At 46.3% G+C, this 22,754-nt stretch overlaps 1 protein-coding gene across 2 annotated transcripts in view; it reads right to left on the bottom strand.

The window, feature by feature from the left end:
• The window catches only part of ATP13A1 (ATPase 13A1), a 50,986-nt gene that overhangs the window by 5,358 nt on the left and 22,874 nt on the right, over positions 1-22,754 (bottom strand). Inside the window, exons 9-25 of one of the 2 annotated variants that reach the window (XM_063119275.1) lie at positions 21,881-21,936; positions 21,108-21,234; positions 19,682-19,819; positions 18,124-18,244; positions 16,105-16,262; positions 15,370-15,545; positions 13,529-13,639; positions 10,480-10,605; positions 9,215-9,323; positions 7,893-8,092; positions 4,855-4,951; positions 3,822-4,006; positions 3,289-3,403; positions 2,543-2,739; positions 1,721-1,863; positions 1,373-1,484; positions 440-583 (exon numbers count right to left, since the gene is read on the bottom strand). In XM_063119275.1, coding sequence (XP_062975345.1) covers positions 440-583; positions 1,373-1,484; positions 1,721-1,863; positions 2,543-2,739; positions 3,289-3,403; positions 3,822-4,006; positions 4,855-4,951; positions 7,893-8,092; positions 9,215-9,323; positions 10,480-10,605; positions 13,529-13,639; positions 15,370-15,545; positions 16,105-16,262; positions 18,124-18,244; positions 19,682-19,819; positions 21,108-21,234; positions 21,881-21,936 — 2,315 coding nt within the window. Of the gene's footprint in view, positions 1-439; positions 584-1,372; positions 1,485-1,720; positions 1,864-2,542; positions 2,740-3,288; positions 3,404-3,821; positions 4,007-4,854; positions 4,952-7,892; positions 8,093-9,214; positions 9,324-10,479; positions 10,606-13,528; positions 13,640-15,369; positions 15,546-16,104; positions 16,263-18,123; positions 18,245-19,681; positions 19,820-21,107; positions 21,235-21,880; positions 21,937-22,754 lie in introns of those variants that run through there. The other variant, XR_010025164.1, reaches the window with a different exon arrangement.

Here is a 22,754-nt window from a genome sequence, read left to right as displayed (position 1 = left end):
AGTCTTTAAAGCTGCCTTAAAATCACACAGAGAGTTAATTTTACGAATCTCCTCCGGCAGGCCATTCCACAACCTGGGGTCGACAGAAGAAAAGGTCCTCTGGGAAAACTGGTCAGCCTAGTTTTAGCTGACCGAAGTAAGTTCACCCCAGAGGACCTGAGTGTGCGGGGCGGACTATATGGGAGAAGGCGATCCTGCAGGTAACCTGGACCCAAACCATTTAGGGCTTAAAGGTAATGACCAACACGTTATACTTTGCCTGGAAACTAATTGGCAGCCAGTGGAATGATTTTAATGTTGGGGTAATATGCTCACCCCTAGATGTACTGGTGACCAACCTGGCTGGCATATTTACCTGTGTGGGTGCATGCGCAGAGGGAAGAGAGAGAAGAGAAAGTGATTTCAATGGCTAAACCCAGCAAAAAGCCTGCTTACTCACCTCTGTTGGAATTTCTACCAGTCCAAACTGTTCGCTGAACTCTGGGGAGGAGCCGGTCAAAAGGACTACAATTGCCAGCCCTGACAAAATGATGCTCCACAGCAGGGGTTTGTTTTCCCGCAGGCTTTCCATGAACGGATGGCCCTGGAGCAACGACGACAAGGATTGAAAGAGCATCCATGCCAAAGGCAGTTTCAGAAGTAGCACAGGACCAAATTGCAGATATTACACAATCAAGTATTAGGAAAAAGTTCCCCCTCCCCGGACATGTACCTTAAGTTGGTCTCTTAAGTGGCATGCAAAAAACATCAATTAATGCCAATATCTGTTTGAAGCTTGTGGGTGTTTTTCATGTGTTAAAACTGATCATGTCTGAGAGCAGCCCTGATCTTTACTGAAGAAACATCTAACCTGAAGTAGTGGGTGTAAGGGGGCTTTAAATGCAAGTTTGTGGCTTAACTGACTACAAATTGTCTTTGTATCCAATCTATTCTAACCGATTTCCCCTAACGATACAATGGAGATATTTACATCTTCTCAGGTTTATTGGTAGGACACCCTGAAAACTGCAGTCGCCATGGCAAAGCTTCAAGTTATCTGGTCCACATTTGGTACAAACCTTTATATTCAAATAATTCTACATGGAAGACTTTTTGAGGAGGGAAAAAAGTTCTGAATCTAGACTTTGAAACTTGAGCCTATGTCTAATTAGACAAAGCTTGATAACCCTCCCTCTTGTTCTGCCTAGCTTAGCCCATTCCTGCCCCCCTGTATTCCTAAATTCCCTTGCAATGCCAGCATCTACTGTTTTACAGATCTTGCAGCATGAGTCTCGCAAACAGAGCATCAGGCTCCAGCACGAGAGGCACACCAAGAACAGCCATAAGTAAATTATGGCACGCCATACAGTTGTCAATGCTGCACACATCTCACCTTATAATTGATGGCGAATGTGGCCATCTGCATGGCCATAGACATGATGTACACAGTACTATTCACCAGACTGGGTTCAAACTCCTTGTAGAGATCCACAAAGTCTTCTTTCCTTAAAGACAGAAAGCTCCTTGAGAGTTTGTCTCAGTAGAACACTAGCTATTCCTTCAAGTTAACATAAATCAATAATTCATATGGGGTCTGTTTCAAATTCTCAATTTACATGTTTTCTTCTGGATCCCTTTACGAATGTTTTGCCCATATTCCAGTCTGCTGCTACTCATTCCACTGTGAGGAATTTTCCTTCCTGATTTTATAATTCCCTGCCTAAATCCAAGCAGCACTCACTTGGGATCACTGCGGGCCTGTGCACCTCGATAGAGATAAACCAGGCTGACAAAATGGACCATGAACTGCAACAGCACCGTAAGAACTGTGTAGAGATTGAAGATGTTGGGGAGAGGACGCTGCCGGGAGAGGGTCTTCAGAGGCTGGAAACAAGAATAAAGAAGTCAGGATCAGAATTCCACAAGCTGTATTCACTTGCTGGTACTGGGGAAATAGTCCAGGTTGAGCCTGCTGCAGGCTGAAAACGGCCTCCCAAATTAAGGCTGTTAACTTGACACAATGACAAAGACTCTTGGAGAAGAGGAAGGCCCTCCCTACTCTGGTGTGGACCTATTCTGAAAATTGCCTTAGAATATGAAATGGCTGTAGGAAAAAGTGCCAATGATAAACAGTATAATCTTTGTGGTCTTCAGCATGCTTATTTTGCACAGTTCTGCTAGTCAAGGAGAAGGGACAAGACATGCAGAGCTCACAGTGGAAGATCTTATTTGCCACCACCCTTGTTTCTGATCAACAGGCACTGCCAACACTTTCAAGTCTATCCTTGTACCCATAAGGACTTGAAACTTAAAGTGAGAACAAATCAGGTTGCTAGTTTCCATTGGAACGCACAGCCCTCATAGCATGGGGCAGGCTGGCTGGCGAAAAGGCAGGCTGGTAATGAGGACAAGTGGACAACATACCATACTGGAGAAAATGCAAGGAGTGTGACTGGCCAATGCAGAGTCATTAGTTCAAGCACCTTTAGTCTGCTATCATTGCCCACATCCCCCCTCCAAACCCTGTGAGCCAAAGTCCTTCGGCACCTTTCTCCCTTCTTACCTTGGACCGGGAGATGAAAAGGAAGCAGCCAGCCAGCAGCAGCCCCTGCAGAGTAGCCTGGAAATCGCTGAACTTTACCCCTTCCAAGTAAAGGACGCTCTGGCTGTAAGCCAAGATGAGTGCGTTCAACGCCAAGATCTTGAACATCTGCAGCGTGGTGACCAGGGTGCAGCGGCCCTGCTTGATCACGTGACAGACTGCAGAAAGAGCAGGAGAGAGCCTCTGCTTGGATCTTTGTTATACTGTACTAATTGCACTTCTGTCTTTAGGTCTAACACAGCCAGAACCCATATATAAAAAAAGAGGGCCCCAGAAAGGCTGGTGTGAGGCTTAATCCAGCGCTGCTCTAGTCACCCATTAACTGAAACTTTCTTAAAGTGGATCAGCCTGAGCTGCTCTGGATGCTGAAAATCCAATTACTATAGAAACCTAATGCTTCAATTCCTTTGGGCAGGGTTCAACAAAGAGTTACAAACAGGTGCTTAGGGTCATTCCTTCCTGGCCACTTCACATAAAAAGGGTCAGACTGTCATTCCTATTGTAGAAGGAACGTAAGGCTCACAGTGGCTAGTACGTGCATTGATTTAAAGATTCCAAACGAACACCAATAGTTCAAGGAAGGGGTTGAACAGGTGCTTTTACTGTCACATGTACACATGGCTCCATCACTCAGGATCCATGCAAGCACACCCAGTGCCTGTACGGAACAAGGTGCTGGACACAGGCTCCCTCCGCTCCATACTTACTGCACTGTATAGAGGAGAGCTTGGAGGTGAAAGGAGCTGCAATGCTGGCATCACCCAACTTCACAATGGGAACTTGCTCCTCCTCCAAATCCTTCAGCACCTGGCTGATCCTCTCCTGTTAGAAAGAAACAGGGGTGGGGGAAAGAAACAGAAGACCCTAGTTTAATCCAAAGCAAGGCTCCAGATCAATCCCTCCACAGATATATCCTGCATGCACAGCAATATGACAAAGCCGTTCACCCTGAAAAGGAAAGATACCCAAAGGAGCAGAGCGCTGCTTAGTTTAAGGTCACCGGGAAATTAAGAAGCCCCAGCCAAATTGCACCTTCCTCCTGGGGTCCAGGCTTAGGGCGCATCAGCTTCTCTTTCATCCAACACAACCACTTTCAGCATACACTGCACTGGCACAGGGACTCGCAGAATGGTCTTCTGTCCCTCCTTTGGATTTTACAGAGGAAAGGATAGCCCTGCAGCTGCCACTGCAATGTGGGCAATACAGAGAAGTGGGAAGGAAGGCACCTCGAGCCACTTACCCGCTGCATGGCAAGCTGTTCCTCCCTGTGGGACATGACCCTGTGCTTGGCAGCCCGGGAGGTGGGCCTCATGTTGCTCCCAGCCATGGAGGCAGGTAAAGCAGGTCTCCCATCAGCGGGGCCATCACGAGGCCTCTTCCGGCGCTCGGGGATGCGTTCAGGTGCATTGGCTAGTAGAGCCACCCCTGCCAAAAAGGACCAGATCACTGAAGACCTCAGGAACTGCCAGGTGAGCTGCTTTCAGGGGCAGACACCTTTCGAGTTCTGTGTTCCTCCATCCAAGGAAGACAGGAAGGAGCCTTTTAGAGGGGGTAGGGAGGAACGGCTACTCATGAAAAATACGCACAATCCTGTAATGGCTATTAGAAAAACTCTCTCTCTATATGACTGTTAGGAGTTATATGTGACATATAGAAAGATAGCAGAGACAGAATATACTTGACCTGATGATATATATATATATTAAAGTGTTTCTTTATGTCGAGTTTGAAGAAAGTAGTAACAACAGATAACGAGAGACTACAAAACACAATACAGACAACACACAACACAGAAGAGCAGTGAACTGCCTTTTTCAACTGCAACGGAACAGAGCAGAAACCCCCCTCCCACCTTAAACTGTGAGAATGTTGGTCTAACTTGAATCAGACTGCTTAACGCAATATTTCTAACAATGGCTACCGTAAGCGGATCACTAGGGCTGGCTATGTTGCTTAAAGCCCACAGAATCTGTAAGATTAAAAGAAGGTAAGCAGTTAAATCTACAAAGAATTGTAAATACACGATACCCTTCCTTGAAGTTTGGAAGCATGAATAAAATACCCAAATTCAAGGTGTTGGTTTTAACTTTTAAAATTCTAAATGGCTTAGGGCTAGGCGATCTGAGGGGACTGCCTATCTTGGTATGAACCTGCTTGGTTATTAAGATCAGCAAGAGAGGCCCTTTCGAAGACACCCTCGCTTGGGGGCCATTTGTTGGGCGCCTGGGAAAAGGGCTTCCCCCCCTTTTTTTTTAAACTGCGTTAAAACTCACCCACGTCGGCATGCTTCAGAGCCCCCACATCATTAGTCCCGTCCCCACACATCAGCGTCACATAGCCAAGCCCCTTCAGTGTGGTGATCACAAACTCCTGCAATGGGAAAATACAGTCACGGAAGGGGCCTTGTAACCCTCTGCAGAAATCCATGCCATCGTCCCACTGCTATAATGTGAACGCTCATGGGTTAGAATGCCATGGCAGCTGCCATATACTTGTTTCAAAGTGGCAACTGCAGAAAGAGAAGCAGTGACAGATAGCGCCTTAGCTTTAGGAATTCAGTGGTTCTGAGAACTCCGGCTGGTGGGATATCAAGGGGTTAAATTTTACAACTGAATGCACGAGACAATAGGAATACTAGAAAGAACACGGCATGGACTCAGTAGGGCCCTGCAAACAACCATGCCACAAATCCTGTACATTTCTGCATGTCATTTCCCCATTTTAGCATTACAGCGTTGAAATCATATGGCAGCAACCCCTCATTACAGGAGGAATCTTTTTCAAGTGCTTTGCCATCAAGAGAAAGGGCTGTGGGGTTTGTACCACCAGGGTACTTAATGCCAGGGTGCAGAAGGATTGCACATTCATTTCGGTACCCTTGCAAAATCTCCATCCTTAGCTGCAAACAAGCAGAGTGTGAGATGAAGGTTCTGTGGCGTTACACCCCACAAGTCAGTTCCCAAATGTATGCCTGCAGTTTGTAAGTCTGTGGTTTTTAGAATGTTGGCCTGAGTGGGCGGAGTTAGAATGTCTTGGGAGGGGGAGGAGTGATATATAAGGGAAGGACGGAGGGGATTGTGGGAGACTTGTTAGATACTCTTAGAGTCTTTAGTGCTCTCTGTGTTTAGGGTACTTAAGTTCTGGGAAATTTGAGGTTCAGGGTAGAGAGCGGTGTCTTTGGAGTGTGGTGTGCACATAGCTGATGTATATTAAACAATACTGATAATAAAGAAAGTTCAAGAGTGATTGTGTGAGAGAAAGGAAAGCGCGTATGTGAATGAGTGGAAGGATTGAATGAAAGGTTTCAAAAAGGTTTTTAAATGTTTTATTTGAAACAAAGCTTGTGAACTTTTAAAAATAAATTTTAATTGTTTTGTTTTTTAACTACCATAAAAATTCCACGTGTCTGTTTGGCATTTATCATCTGAGGTTTACACATTTAGCACCCACTCTGACAATACTTCACCTCAGCACATATAACTCACAGTGTTTTATTTTATATATATTAAAATACTTCTCCATTTAAACCCCTTTCTCCACATAGTTTGGAGGAAGGTGGTTTTTATCCCTTGCCTCAGGCGTATCAAGCGGTGGTGCTTGGCTTGAGCAGGGAGTAGCCGCGACCGGGTCTGGTGTTCAGAGCCTGTGTCGTGGCAGGTCCCGACCCCACCCCGGAAGGCCTGCTTGAGCTCAGAGCTACCTGTTCCCACTAAGGCCATTGCTCCACCAAGCCTGTGATTTTGTGGCTCTGTTGCAGCAGGCGGCAAACGATTAAAAAAAATCCACAAGGACATTTCACACAGGATCAGCTTCTGTTTGTGTACGAGTGCACATGTTTAAGTGGCACCAAATCGATCTTCGTAAACTGCCCAGAGAGCTTTGGCTCTTGGGCAGTAGAGAAACGTAATAAATGAAATGAAGTCAAAGCCTGCCCAGCCTTAAAACCAACAAACGCTGCTCTGATAAAAAAAAAACCCAATGTTGTTTCAATAACATTTATTACTACAGCTGCCTCCAAGTAAGTCAGGGTATCTTATGTGGGGCTTCCCCTATTTTATCCTCACATTAACCCCCCGGGGAGGTAGATTTAGCTTAGATATAGTGAGTGTCACACGGCCACTGTGATGTTTTACTGTTTATTGCAATTATATAATGCAAATATTTGTAATGTTTTAATGATTTTTGCTATTTAGGTTGCAAGTGTGGTGCGGACTTCGGTTGGTAAGTGGTTAATGCTGTTGGGAGGGGGAACGAGTGAATAGAATGTGAAGTGAATGCTGATTGGCTGGTGGTTCAAAGGTTTGGATTGGAAGTTAGCAGTGAGAAGGAGAAGTTAAAGAAAGCAGTATTGTTGTACGTGGAGAGAGTGAAGTAGTTTGGGTTTGTCTGTGAAAGTATCTAGAGAAAGAGTAGGAACAATGACTTTTGGGAACAGAGTGACTGAGAGGAGAGAGTGTGGTCTAGGGTTATATATGAAACTGTACTGAAACCAACAAGGATTGAAACTGATGAAACCATAGGCTTTGTCAACTACGTAAACTTACTTTTGTTAAATAAAAGTTACTGTTTTATAAAACTGGATTGGATTCTTAAGGTACCTGAGGTAGGGCACAGTGTTCTATGGTGGCAGCGGTGAAGGAAAAGGGGTTATAGAGAGTGGTGGTCTGGCTGCTGTGAGGCCAAAAAAGGGTCGGTGAGTCACAGAGTCAGTGAGCAGCCTTCTGATGACTGGTCCCGTAGTTGAGATCCTTTGATTTATGGCGAGAAATAAAGGAGGACCAAGGGTTGGGTTGGGGGGTGGCATCACAGCCACCTCACGAGCTTCATGCCTGCTTCATGCCTGTGTAAATGTGGGGCTTCCCTCTCCATCATCCACTCCATTGTTCCTGTCAAAGGCCTTGTGATAGTCCAAGGTTGTAAGTCAACAGTTTATTCCACTAAGCGGTACAGCAGGTATGGGGAACATGTGGCCCTCCAGATGTGCTGGACTACAGTCCCCATACTTCCTGACTGTTGGCCATGCTGGTCGGGGCTGATGGGAGTTGGGAGTCCAACAACTTGTAGATTGCTGCATGTTCTCCACCATTGCGCCACACAGTGTCCGTACGTGCAAGAGAGAGGCTCCTTTGCTCAAAAGAAAGCCCCACGCCTTTATGGGCTGTGGGACAGCTGGGATGCTTTAGGGTGGATTCCTGCATTGAGCAGGGGGTTGGACTAGATGGCCTTGTAGACCCCTTCCAACTCTGCTATTCTATGATTCTATGATGCCCGGGCATCTTACGGATGCTGCGATGGCGGAAGAGCCTCTCACCTTTTGCTTGGGTGCAACGCGTGCAAAGACCTGCACGTGTGGAATGAGCCTGAGCAGCAGCTGGGGGTCCACCGCCTGCAGCTGAGAGAGACCCTCCCCTGTGACGCACAAGTTGTGGCTTCTGGTCAGCTCCTGCAGTGACGGTGGGGCGATGGGGAGAGTGACGGTGCCACTGATGGACTGCCACTGCCAGCTGGAGCCTGGAACAGAGAGGTCTGATTAAAAGGGAGGCAAGAGCATGAGGAAGGGGTGTCTGTTTTGCACCCCCACAGATTTAAGTTGTTCTTTGAATTTCTATCCAAGCTCACACTTTCCTGATGTGGCTACATAAACAAATGAAAATGTATCAATTTAGTTGGGCTACCCTAGTTAAAACTGATGGGAATCCTCTAGCCTAATCTGTTTCAAACAGGGTTCCAAAAAACCCTGGGATTCCTTGCACATGTATCCGAGGGCCGTCAAATGAGAAGATCAACAAAGGCGGACAAACATCCCTACAAGGGAGTTCGCTCATCACTACTTATCTACCCTGCCAAGCACGGGATGTGTTCTAAGAAGCATTCTCAGTTCTCATGGGGTGGTAAATGATGCCCCAGTGGCCCATCCAGCACCATGCATGAACTAAGTGCGTCTCCTAGAACATACTCCAGAACTTTCTACAACACACAGGTAGTTTAGTTCCTTTCCAGACAAATCCATGTGGGAAGCTTTCTCGCTGGAAGTATAACATTTGAAAATCACTACCATCTTAGCTGAATGCCAGAGAGAGCTCAGCCTACATAGTTTCACTGGCTTCTAGTGACTGGGCCTAGCCCAAGTCATACACGGTCTCAGATAGGAAACCTTGCATCAAGTTCTATAGGGTCCACAATGACAAATACTCTGCACAAAGTGTTTCCCTTCCTCTCTCCTAGTACTAGAACCCGGGGTCATTCAATGAAGCTGAATGGTGGGTGATTCAGGACAGAAAAAAGGTTACTTCTTCACATGGCGCATAGTTAAAACTGGAATTCGCTAACCCAGGCTGCAGGGGTGGACAGCTTCAAAAGGAGATTAGACAAATTCATAAAGGGTAAGGCTATCAATGGCTACTAGTCCTGATGGCTCTATATTACCTCCAACATCAGAGATGGGATGCCTCTTAGACCAGTTGTTAGGAGACATGAACAGGAAGGTGCTACTTGTGGATTTCCCCGAGGGCAACTAATTGGCCACTGCGGGAAGAGAATGCTGCACTAGTTAGGCCTTTGGTCTGATCTAGCAGGGCTCTCTTTATGCCCAGAGTGGTAGCCACGCCTACCTTCTTTCTAGAACCCTTTTACCTTTGCTACTAGGCGGCTGCAGAATGAGTGTCTGCTCCTTTTGGGTGAAGTGCAACTCCTGGGCGACGTGGCATGCAGTCAGTGGGTTGTCACCTGTTATCATCACGACCTGAGGAGGGGGAAAAGAGGGGAAGCGAATGTGGCATTCTCCAAATGTAGGACCCGGAGGTGCACTGCACAGATGCTGCACTGATTGAGCTCAGCAACGTTGGCTTTGAAATATTGCTTAACACTGCATTTCGTACATCCTGCCTATGGATCAGCACAAAAGCACATTGCCCGTCAAAAACGTGTTCTCTGCTGAAATCTATACTATTTTTCCTGTGAGGATTTGGAAAGACATTTTCGACGAGGGAAACAAAGCTCTCTTTTCTGAACTATGTTCAGGGCACATTCCTCCATTTCGGCACTGATGCTGTGAGTTCAGCTACTATGACGTATGGGCCTTTCAAAACAAACCTCAATCCCATCCACTGTTGTTCCTTCTAAAGAAAAAGAAAAAGTAGGCTCTGATCTAGCCCCAGGATTGCAATTTCTCATCTCGCGCAATGGTCTGGGTGGGGAGTACTTACACTACGGGAAGGCAGGCATGCTGCTCCTCCACCCCACCCCCCCAAGAGATGTACGCTGCAAGAAAGGGAACTCTGTTGCCCCGGGATGTTCATTTAGCTACAACAACTACATGAGATCTCCTTATCCTTCAGCAGCATGTACCTCCACATTCCAGGTGCTGTGGGCAAATAGCAGGAGAGGCCTACTGCCTGTATGCCCAGCTCGTGGGCTTCTCAGGAGGCATCTGAGTAGCCAAAACAAGATGCTGGACCTTTGATTTGTCCCTGCAGGGCTCTTCCTAACATTCCTATCTTTTCTTCAACACTCCCCTAGAAAACTTTCTGCCCTAGCTCATTTATATTTATGTGACTATTGGTGTAAGCAGCTTTCTTTCTGGAAAGACAGGCATGTTCCTGGATATTTCCCCTCAGCTAGAGGACAATCAAAGCAGGGGAAGGGGGAACGCCGTGCCACAGCCTTGCATTCTATCAGAGCCGTGCTTCGGTTTATGTTAGGGCAACTACGAAGCAAGATTTTCTTTATGCTCAAAGCTGCAGCAAAAGGAAAGTGAAGACTCCCGGCAAGTGGGAGGAGGGGATGGAGAATTAGGAGAGCAGATGGCATTATGCAGGTCGGCTCATCAGCTTGCCTAAGACGCCCATGTCTGTGTCTTCCACAATCTCTCAGCTGGAACATCTCTCTATCTCACTCACGTGATGCGAGGCGTTCAGGATCTCACGGATGACTGGCTTGGAGTCCACTTTTAGGGGGCAAGAGACCACAATGAAGCCCACAAACCGCAGGTCACACTCAAGGGCCTCCCGCTTCATTTCCCGCGCCTTCAGAGGAGAAAAAGAACAAAGGTGTGCAGACCTGTTTAAATTTAGATGGCCCGCATAGAAGAGACGTCCACGGTAACTCACATCCTGATTTTAGGGTAAGCCTCAGTCAGCCAACTGAAACCCTGGAATCGCTTTTGAGATCAGCCCAATCCAGAGCTCAAGTTGACAAACAGATATGTTTGAAAAGAGACTCCAGCTTTTATCTAAGACTGCTTTGGGGAGAGCTCAGATCAGAGACCATTTACTTTATTTCATTCCATGCTTGTTCCAAGTTAGTCACCCACCTCCTCTTAAATGGCACCTGGCCTTGATTAAAGGAAAAGCCCAGCCCCCTTCCTAGGGTGGCCCATTCCCACTGACTTGCCAGCTAGTCAGCTGCCATCCTCTTCCCATGTCCCTCCTCCCTGTCCCTCTCTGCATTCACTGCTGAACTTCTCGGCTTCGTGCTCCAAACACTCCACCTCCACTGTGACTCCTCTCACGCGATCACTTTCTCCATTACACAGAGAACCGGATGCACTGTCAACCAACCCCTTTCCTGTCCTCCTCTCCCCCATCTTTCTGCCTTCTGCCCTAACAGTCCATTATGCTGTTGCACAGTCTTGTCCTCCAGCGTCATCAAGGGCACTGCCCTTTCATCCCACGGCTGGTTGACAAGAGCCTTCGCCAAAAACATCCCACACGGCCTGCACTGCCACTAGCCATTACCTTGCCCTCATCTGCCAGTTCCTACCTCTTCCTAGGGGTGGGGTGAAAATCTGCCCGGGCCTGGGAGTTGACGAATTCCCAGGGCTCGGCCCTCTCGAGCCTTGGCGAGCATGTCCGGTGCATTTTCGGCTCATGTTCCCTTAGGGGACAATGGTGCCGCTTCTCCAATTGAGCACGGGGGGGGGGGGGAAATGCACAATGTCCCCAAACTTGGGGAAATTAGGCTCATCTTCCCCATCCTGCTCACAGGGTTCTCAGGCTCTGGTGGGCTTCCCCCACGCCACACCCATCGGGGCCTAAAAGGGCGAGGGAGGGGGAGAGGCGTGGGAAAGTGCACATTCACCAGGAATTGACAAGTTTGGACTGAAGTCTTTGGCGAAATGGATGAGATACTTGGACAGCAGTTGGAGAGAACACCAGAGTTGGCACTTTCAGGACTATTTGTGGGAAACAACAAAAACTGCTCCTCTAAGCCATTGGCTGGATTTTTGTTGGCAGCAGCCAGACTGGTCATTACTCAATTTTAGAAGGACCCAAGAGGAGTTTCAATGGATGCCTGGTGGACTAGGGTTTGGAAGACTGCCTTATCCAAAAAACTAACCAACAAGTTACAGTTGGCAAAAAGAAGTAGGGAACACGATACATTCGCTACGGATTGGTATCAATTTATTATGTAGGTTGGTAACTCTCAATTTCATAACACTCCGCCTGTAGCATATCGGTCTCTCGGGTTCATGTGAATAATGTATTTTATATTTTTCTGCCTTGATTTATTATAATTATTGAATGCTTGGACTATTGCATGTAGGGGGTGGGGGGGAGGAAATAAGAGTGTTAATTTTCAAAGATTTCAAAATAAAATAATTTTTTTTGGGGGGGGGGGGAAGGAGAGTGCAGTTTTCCCGTCTCTCCCCACTCCCTCATGGATTGGAGCCGAAAGGGCCTCTTGACGCTTGTGTTAAGAGGGCTTTTCAGGCCTGGATGGGCATCAAGGGGGCCGGGGGGGGGGGGAGGGAGATGGAAAGCGCACGTCTGAGGCCTCTGGAAATTGTGCAATTCTCCCTCCACCCTAATGGCGTGCTGTGGGAATTGCACACTTTCTGGAAGCATCGGACGTGCGCAACGCTGAGCGCTCACCGAGCCAGCATGGCTGAAAGAGGGCTGAGTGGGCCATGCAGACAGAGCTCAGTGAGTGCTGAGGTCTCACCATTCCTGACCTCTTCCTCTCTGCTGTTAACCTTGCAAGCAAGAACCAGGACATTCCTGGGCTCAGTACAGCAGCAGAATGCTCAATAAGCAGTCTTCCAGGGAGGCGGCACATTACCCTCACCACCAGAAAAAACACCCCTGCTCTGCTTATTCGGCGCTCTGAAGGCTGCTGCGTTATGAAGGCTGCTGTGAACCGCCCAGAGAGCTCCGGCTATTGGGCGGTATAGAAATGAAAGAAAGAAAGAAAGAAAGAAAGAAAGAAAGAAAGAAAAGGGACTCCCAGTCACAGCTGAGTAAGGAGGCAGTGCTGGCTGGCTTTACCATACTGGTAAATTGGTTGCTTTGCCCTGCTCGGTAGTATTCTGGGCTGTGGGTGCATTTGCAGGGGAGGGGAGAAGAAGCTGGAGTTCTCTGTCCCCGTTTCCCCTATTTTAGAGGGTGGGCACGGAAGCCATTATCTATAAATACAGAAGACTCCTCACCACCTTCTTTCCTCCCTGCTTTGAGAAGAGCACAGCTGAGTCAAGGGGGCCATGGATCTGCCCATACACAGGTGCTTTTGCCATAACTAGATTAACAACTGTTACCCAGAGGACCTTCTCTTCTGATGCTCCCAGACTGTGGAAAGGCCTGCCGGAGGAGATTCGTCAACTTGACGGTCTTTTAGAATTTAAAAAAAATCAATAAAGGCTGATCTATTCCGGCAGGCCTATCCAGTGAAATTTTAGAATGTTTTCAGGACGTTTTAATCATGTATGGTATGTTTTAATTCGTTTCAATGTGTATTTTATATCATGTTTTTATACTGTTTGTTTTACACTTTGAATTGTTTTAGTTTTTGTGAACCGCCCAGGGAGCTTCGACTATTGGGCGGTATAAAAATGCAAATAATAATAATAATAATAATAATAATAGCAGCAGGAGGTTCCTGGTAGAGCATTCAAAGGGTGCTACTCTGTACAGTCTGGGGGGACGGGGGCTGGGACAATGACCCAAAGCCTACCTGCTGATGAGTGAGGTGTCCCAATTCCTTGTAGCCAAGCGCCAGGACCCTGGCTCCTTCCCGCGAGATCTCTGTGTGGATGCCGTTGTAGCTACTTGGGCACTGAGAGAACTACACAAGAAAAAGAGGGGTCAGAGGGACAGTCAAAACAGAACTTGCAAGAAGAAGAAAATAACACACAGTATGCCTGGCTGTCAACCATGAGGGATAGCAGAGCTATTGCTTCCATGATTCAGTTCTGGCAGGACAGCTAGTCAGCCCCAAAGCTTGGAGAATATGTTTGTGTTTATATATATATATATATATACATATATATATATTATATAACATACAGAAATAATAAACAGAAATAGAAATAAAAATAGTCATAATTATTCCACCCCTCCTCCCCTCATAGGAAATCAATGATACTATTATATCTATTACAATGTATATCTATTACAATAAATGCATATATAAATATACAAGCACATATGTATCATTCTTCATCTCTTAAACATTTTCTTTTTTTTTTGTAAGCCAGAAGAATAAAAAATAAGGTAAGTTCACACATCACAAAAGATGTATCTTTCATTATTGTCAACCAAAAGGATTCAAATTCTTTTGGAATTTTATTCTCCCACTCCAACGAGGTTGTGTATACTATGAAACAATACCCATCTTTATTAAATGTATCTTTGAATCTTGTTCCTCTTACTAATTTCAATTTATTTGTCAGTTTCTCCGTTAAGGATATAGGCCAAACCTTACTATACCAATTTGTTAGCTCAGCGAAGTTGGAGGATTCAGCATCACACCAGAGATACCAAAATGCCAGATGCGTCATGCAATTAATTGTAAGCTTCCCCCCTACTCAACCCAAAATAGTTCAATTGAAGATCACTTTAAGTATAGATTCACAGTCATGCTTCAGTTTCTGTTTCAGATGAGAACTTGACAGAAGGCCAGTCCACAATGCCCTCTCGGTTGAAACTTAAATTGTGAGCATACGATGCAAAGGAGACGAGAAAACACGAATTACCATGTGAAAGTCTATTACAGCCTGTGTGAACACATATGCATGGTACATGGATAATCTTTCTCCCTTAAAGACAAAAAAGGAGTTTCAATGGCTGCTAGGTGGCTTAAAAGAATACTAGACAAATTAATGGAGGATCAGTCTCTCAGTGGCCACTAGTCAGGACAGCTAAATCTATGCAGAGGCAGTATACCTCTTGATCATGAGATACTGGCGGCAGCCAGCAGTGGGCAGCTATATCTCCATCTTGTTCTACTTCCCAGGGACGTCTCATGGGTCAGCTGCAGCACTGGACTACTAGTTGGACCATGTTCTGATCCACCAGCTACTTCAAGTCCAACAAAGAACCCATTTAACCCTTCTTAACAGCTGTGTTGTCAAACTGCCCTAATACTGTTCTGATGATAGAGCAAGAATTTGAAAATGGCATAAATGTAAGTGCTCTCTCTGTTATCTGATAACAATGAACATGGCACTATTTGTGCATGTGAAATTTATGTTCTATGCTTTTTAATAGTGACCACATGGATTTTTCCTCTAATTATATGGCATGTTTGGGGTTTGCTGGCGCTCCCTCCAGCACGTTATCTCTGCCCTGCCCAATTCAGGGAATGAGACAATCATCTACATGACAGATGCAAGCACCTCTTTCGGGGAGGTCTAAAAGGCCAGAGCTACTAGGACACCGTCTTCCCCATATGCCCAATCCTGCTCGGATTCTCATACATTGGCACTAGCTATTTTCATGCAAGCATGAAGCTGGTGATAAAAGATAAACGAAGATTAAAAAGAAGACCTCACGCTCAGCCCCCTTTTTGCTCACCATTCTTTGCAGCATCTCCGGGGCCCCCTTCACAGCTGCAATGTAACACAGATCAGTGGAGCCGACCTTCTCGTAGGAAGCCAAGACCGACATTCTTTTCAGGGCACTGGCAAAATGAAAGCGCTGGTGAATTTTCAGTCCCTGAGTTTTAATACTTCGGGGGAAAACTTTCTCATCTGGAAACAAAGAGATCGGGAAATCCTGAAAGGGTTCAACAGCACCACAAGCAGTAATCCTCCCTTGGGGGTGGGCAAAGGGGCCCTTGTGCCCCGGGGACACACTCCTTATCAGAATAGTGGGAGCACTTGCTCCCGCTTCCACAGCCCATACTGGGTCATCTCTTTGTGCATGCCATGGGGTTTCCAAAAGTATAGAAGCCACCAGAATCAGACTGGGTGGCTATTGAGTCACTGATCCATAATAAGTTTCAAGTATTGCTCCAGGAGATGAACAGACCATCCGAAAGTGAGACATGGTGGGAGGGAGTTTTAAATGATCCAGTTATCCTGGGATAACATGAAGATCTCAATTGTTCATTTGCTCAGAAGCATTCCTTGGGCAAGACCTATACGAACTCTGTTTAGGGCAGAATGGGCGTGGGCAGATGCAGACTTCATTGCTAACGGCACCCCAGAAACACGCCATTTCTCATCTCTGCTTGGAAGATGTACATGAACTTGCAGGACAGAGGGCAGGAAGGAGCCGCTCCATAGCTCAGATGCCAAGCAAACCTACCTTTGGTCAGAGTCCATTCCACTGCAGTCAGCATGGCTTTCTCCAGCGGGTCACCCACCAGCGTCCCGTCGTCCAGCTGCATCAGGGAGTGGCACGTGGCGATGACCCGGTGTGTTTCAATAGGAATGTCAGACACAGGGGTCACATCTTTCCCATCTCTGCAGCGAGAGCAAAAGACCATGCTGACATCATGACTTCAGGTTAACAAAAACTTAGTTTGCTTTAACGCCTGATAGCACCGTGAGAAGGGAGTTCACAAGAAAGGGGAGTATTCTTGCACAGAGCATAAAGCTTTACCTGTCGACATTGTGATGTGAGATTTTAAAAACTACGTGGAGTGGCTGCATTCAGACATCGGATTTCCTGTCCACTAAACCAGGGGTGGGGAACCTGTGGTTCTCCAGATGTTGCTAGACTAACTCCTATCAGCCCCAGCCAGTACGGCCAATGATCAGAAATGATGGGAGTTGAAATCCAACATTTGAATGGACAGTTTCCTTACCCCTGCTTTAAGCTATGAGGTTTGGAGTATCAGGAGCAAATGATGACTGCTCCCTCCTCTTCTCCTCATGAACAGGCCTTGACATAAGACTTCCTTGTTTTCTCAAACCACAGTTTGCTTGACACCTGAACTGGCAAACAGGGATTAAACTAACTCCAAATCAAATACAATTTCATGTGGCCAATTCTGGGCTTGTTTCCAATCCATGCAGGCTTTCCGTCCAGATTAAAGGAGGATGAATGTGGCAAAGCAGTCACACGAGTATTCTGCCAAATGTTCCAAAACCCAGCCTGACATATCACTTAAAAAAGCATTTTTCAGGACAAAAGCAGTACATGGCCCTGGTGATGGAGCAAAAAACTAAAACCAGAAGGAGGAAAGCATCCAATTCAGATCCAAAGAAGAAACAATTCCTCAGGATGCAAAGAAGATTTATTTGTACAAAACCCGATATATTTCGGCCTGTGTCCTTTCAAAGGCCTTCTACAAGGGTTTGTTAGAAGATGTCTGCAGATTTCCCTCTAGCAATAAACAGTCTCCTATAGTAATTACTGGCAACTCACTGGTGATTAGTATAGGAGACAGTACTTTGTTAAGGAAAATCTGCAGACATCTTCTAACAACCCCTTGAAGAAGGCCTTTGAAAGGACACAGGCCCAAACGAGTCAGGATTTGTATAAATACATCTTTTTTTTGCATCCTGAGGATTCGCTTCTTTCTTTTTTGGATCTGGGATGAAGCAACCCAGATCAATTAAAAAGCCACTGCTACAGAAGGGAAATAAGTCCAAGGTGGATTTCTGCAAATGTCCCCAAGTTTGTTCAAGTGACTGTTAGCAGTATACTGCAAAATGTGGAACTCTGCACGGTTTGTTTAGCTTGGGATGGACACAGAGAGAGCTTGGCGTAACAATTTGCTTGCTTTTTGACACAGGACTTCGAGGTCCTTATCTGAGTGCCAAGAAATGTTGTGTGAACTTATAGGTACTAGAGAACGTACCTGTCCCCTCTATATGCAAGGTTGCATGATTCCACAGGGGGGAAAAAAACAGGATGTGACATCAGCCACAGAACCCAGCTTCCTGAGAATCTCAGCTTCCATTCAAAAATGTTTATGGCTCTTATGGCTATGAAGCTATCCTAGAAAGTATACACACAAGGGCTGGAGAGATTTCCCAAGCTGGAGAGGTGTCTCAATATTATTTTGAGGGGTCAGAGGGTGGGGCTTCACTCTGAATGGCTCCCTCCCGATTAGCACAGACAGAATTAGGCAAAGCTAATCATGCAAATTTGCAAAATGTCTACCAACTGCAGAATTCAGCTTTTGGGTTGCAGTATTTGGGTTACCTTGATGCTAAAGTCTGATTTTCTAAAAAAGGAGAGGGGAGACAAATGCCCTACGTAGAGATCTCTATTACTGCTTCAGAATACAAACAAAGGAAGGGAGGTTGTAAGTGAGTCAGAAGGCCTGCAGCCCTTTCTCTTCCCACATCCTGCATCCTCTCACCCCAGACTTACCTGAGCCCAGCCACACCCCTCACCACTAGGTTGTCGCTGGTGAGCGTGCCGGTTTTGTCAAAGCAGCAAATCTGGACCTTGCCTGCAAAGGGGATGCGGAATGGTTCTGTGCAGTAAACATCTGCAAGAAGACAAAGAGGGGTGTACGTGAGCATGCAGTGCCAGCAGTCTCTACGTCCCTTACTCATTAGTTTATCCTACCCTGCCCCACACTCCTTCATTGTGGTTGACAACGTTCAAGTGCCTTTCCCTTGGTGTAGAGCCCTGGCATCATGCCCATCTCTCTTGAAATAAAGTGGCAAATCATAGAATAGCAGAGTTGGAAGGGGCGTATAAGGCCATCGAGTCCAACCCCCTGCTCAATGCAGGAATCCACCTTAAAGCATCCCTGACAGATGCTTGTCCAGCTGCCTCTTGAAGGCCTCTAGTGTGGGAGAGCCCACAACCTCCCTAGGTAACTGATACCATTGTCATACTGCTCTAACAGGACAGCAAGGGCATATGTGTGCAAGCAAGTGGGGAAATGGACATAGGAGGGAATACAGAAGATGATTTGCCCATGCTTGATTGACACATAATTTCAGGAAGTTGAGGTGTGTGTGTATCTACCTATCAGAAGGCAAATCTGTTCGAGAAAGAACTTAGTGATGGGGCATTTATATCAGTTGTTTTTATCAGGTCCGTTACCTTACTGTAAACATCTTAGCTGTTTAAATTGTTTTTAAATTTTGTGCGTTAAAGATGTTACGTTTTCATTTTATTTGCGATTTCTAATTTTTGTGAGCCGCCAGGACAGCTTCAGCTATTGGGCAGTACAGAAATGAAATAAACAACAACACGCAACAACAATATGGCCAGGGAAAAGAAAAGGTTTATTTTCGTAACGTATTTTTAAAATGCATATTTATAAGGCTAATTTTATTTCAAACTGGGCGAATGGGATCTGAGCCCAGATTGTGGCACAGGGCCACCTGGAGATCACAGCCAGTGTCTACTTTGATTGCCCAGCGACTAAAAAGCAGAAGGAATCGGGCAAGAAAGCCAGGACTACCTATGGTTCTACAGATCCACCGCCATTGTGTCAGAGATGCAGTTCTCAGGCCAAAGGGTCTCCATTATCTCCTGGGGAAAGGCAGAGACCTATGAAGCCTAATCAGGGATAGGCCAAGGTCTCCCTTGCGGCTTGCTGAAGCAAGACATGTGTAGAGGGGGAGGAGGATGCAGCATGAGTAAGAACCCCTTCGCTCATGTGATCTAGGGTCCATGGGAATCAGCGCAGGGCTGTGCTACTGCCTTGCAAAACCCCGACATCTAGTCAACTGTTATATAAGCAACACTACATGGCATGCTTTCATTAAGGCCACAATGTTCAAATGTTGCTGGTCACAGCATCTTACAATTTATTTTGTTTAAAAAAGCGAGTGAACTGCTCTGAACTCAGGGCATAGGGCAAACTGTAAAATAAAATAGGAAATAAAATGTGAAATAATAAAAAAAAACTCACCAGTTTTATACTCTGCAGTTTCAAAGTGTGCAATCTCATTTTCTTGGTACTTACACAGTTTGGCGAGAGCAATGAGGGAGGTGTTGACGGCCAACGAGAGCTCAATGGGGAGTTCAGGGGGGACAACCGAGGTGAGGATTAAAGTGCATTCCAGGAAGAGCTTGTAGCGGTTCCTGCTGGGGTCCTTGGTGCCTTGAGAAAGAGGAGCAGATAGACATTTGGGTCATTTCACTGCTGCACAGACCATCAAGAAGATGGACTTTGGAGCCGTAGTGCCTGAAGCACATGTAACATTCGATGAAAGAACTAATAGTCTACCATGAGAAATAGACCTGGTCCCCTGTGATCTCAAAGTCTCTGCCCACAAAGGATGGTGCCTGCTGAACCTCTGCATGATTTGCTGTTCTAGCCTTGTCCCCTTCTAATCAGCCTCCAATGGATGCGAATGGATCCTGAAGTGCACAATGACCTACCTGACCTGAGAGGAGACACACCCAGAACAGCGACTTGTGCAGAAGCACAGCGCGTGGGCTCCTCTGAGGGCAGGCAGCCCTTCTTCCCATACCTTCGAAATGGAACTTTTAAGAATGAAGCATTCCTCCAATATAAAAATGTGCTTCAGTTACTGAGTTTGGGAAAGGGTGTTCTAGAACTCGTAGTTTGGATTTATTAGGAGGCCTGCATTTTAGATTCAATGACCACCTGTAAAATGGGGATTGTATACCTCACAGGGTTGCTTGGAGGACGAGAAAAGAGCAGCTACCCTGCCCAAACCTTGATAACAGGGAAAGGTAAAATCTAAATCAGGTTTGGGGAGCCTCTTGCAATCTGAGGGTCAAATTGAATTTCAGTGAAGCTCTTGGGGGCTGCATTCCAGTGGGCCCCAAAAGCTGGCATATTGTAGCTTAAAGGCCTTACTGCAGTACTGATGCATTTCAATGGGGGGGGGGAAGAAACTGCCCCAAACTCAGGAAATTGGGGGAAAGGGGTGGGGCCAAGGGAAGGGGGTGTGGCTATCTGTGGAGCCTAGGAGGGCCGGATTTGGCCCCCAGGCCCAAGGATCCGCACTCCTGATCTAAATGCTGCCTGTACAAGCAGGTGGTAGAAAGCCGTAGACAAGAGCATCAGGGACATCATCTTGGGTGAAGCAGAAGGGAGATAACCCCAAGGAGCACCTTAGGAAACATTAGGAGCAAGTAAATAATTTCCTTCGATCAAGACACACACCCTGAAACCCTTGCCTTGTTTTTTTGCCTTTACAGCTGGCTTTTGATCCTCCTTGCTGTTGCTGGGCAACAGAGACATACAAGAATGTTCCGCAGTCCATGAAAGGAGAACCTGTGTGAGATTCCACCCTCTTTAACCCTAAGGCAACCTGAAGAATGCACGGGCCTTCTGTAGAACACCAACCCATGCCTTCGCCGATACCATGCCCACTTCTAGAAGACCACCATCAGGGTTCAGAAACATTAAAAATTACCTTCGATCCACACATACGCTGCAGCGGCAATGGCAAAGACCAGCAGGAAGAGGATGAAGATGAAGGTCTCCAAGTTGTTGGCCGTCACCCGCTTCACACCAAACAGGATCGTACGCAGAAGCTTCCCCTGAGAGGGAGGAAGAATTGTCAGTGGGAGGCAGCTCCCACCTCCGAGAAGTTGTTGACAAAATGGAGCACATAGGGAAAGGTTACTATTTACCTCCAGGCTGTAGCAAGTCTGAAGGCTCCATCCTGCTTTTCTGAAAAAGGAGGAACTTTGCTCCCCAGGGCAAGTTATAAAATTAGCTAACTTTAGTTGAACAGCCGTCTACTCAACATAATCTCTGGCTGGCCCACATGCAGCCCCCTCCCCTCCGGCCACAATTCATGGCACCAGCAGCCAAAAAGTAGGTGGCAGGCTTCCAAAAAGCTGCACATCACTGGGAGCTTTTGATGCTGAATTCAGCAGTAGAAGGAATACCACCTACTTGGTGAAGGGAGGGGTGGGTGGGTGTCCAGGGGCCTTCGGAGTTGCCCACCCCTGCTCTAGAGAGTTACAAGGTTTATCAGAAGTGAGGCAACAGTGAGGGACAGAGCCCCTGGATAATTAGGGGCTCTTGAAAGTGGGGTTAAATTTCCAATACTGATAACTTCATTAACCAGACACACCTCTGGTTCCTGGATCTTGAGCTGGGACTAGTTCACTCAAACAAATACAAACACATGTTTCTGCTGTCCCACAAAAGGGCAGTGGTCTGTCACTTACTTCTTACCTGAGATGTATTGAAGCCTGTCCTCAAAACATAGGCCACACACCCATTATCGACGGCTGAAAGGAGAGGAAGAGAAAAGTATTACACAAGTATTCCCACGAAAAAAGTTTCAGCTCACCATGTCAAGTCACACGGCTTCTGGGGGAACCCTTCAAGAAACATGAACGCTGCATTATTAGTTACTACAAACATCATCAAATTTGAATGGCAAAGGCCGAGACAGGAAGCTGCAACATGCAGAAACCAGCCTGAACTTGCACAGTGCAAAACATGCACATGCATCAGTAAAACCATGGGGATGTCATGTGGTCTCTCCCAGGATCAGGCAATTTCTTTTGTGTTGTGTTTTGATGAGCTGTCTCTGACCTATAGTATTTCGAGGAAATATCATTCTGATCCTTTCCTGAATTATTCTTTAAAGAAAATTACAGTTTATTGATTTTTCTTTTGAAATAGCCTCTGCTTTACACCACACTAGACTGAGACCTTATTGCCATAGTCAGAAACACACACTGCTCAAAAGGAATAAAAACGCAATTCTACTTAATGATCTAAGCTTGGTTCTTGTGCTCGGATACTTTTGTCATCTCTGGCCTCCATGCAGTTCCTGTTGGGAGTTACTGGGTCCTTTGGTAGCCATTTTACTATCAACAATGCTCTATGTATCCACTTGAAATTCACAGCCCGGCTGTTTCCAAACCGGTACGTAAACTAAGATTATTGTTAAAAAGAATGACCCCGCCTAAATTCTGTGCCAAGGAGGAGAGTGTGCCACTTATATGGAGAAAAGGTTGGTTTCACATGCCTTTCCTATCAAAGGAATCCCAGGGCAGGAGTCAGAAGGATTACTTAGGCACCCAATCATGGCAACGCT

This window comes from Elgaria multicarinata, chromosome 3 (genome assembly GCF_023053635.1).
Source record: "Elgaria multicarinata webbii isolate HBS135686 ecotype San Diego chromosome 3, rElgMul1.1.pri, whole genome shotgun sequence".
In the NCBI taxonomy this organism is placed as follows: Eukaryota; Metazoa; Chordata; class Lepidosauria; order Squamata; family Anguidae; genus Elgaria; species Elgaria multicarinata.
Note: the sequence above shows the minus strand (reverse complement) of the source record. Positions and strands in the feature narration are given on the sequence as shown.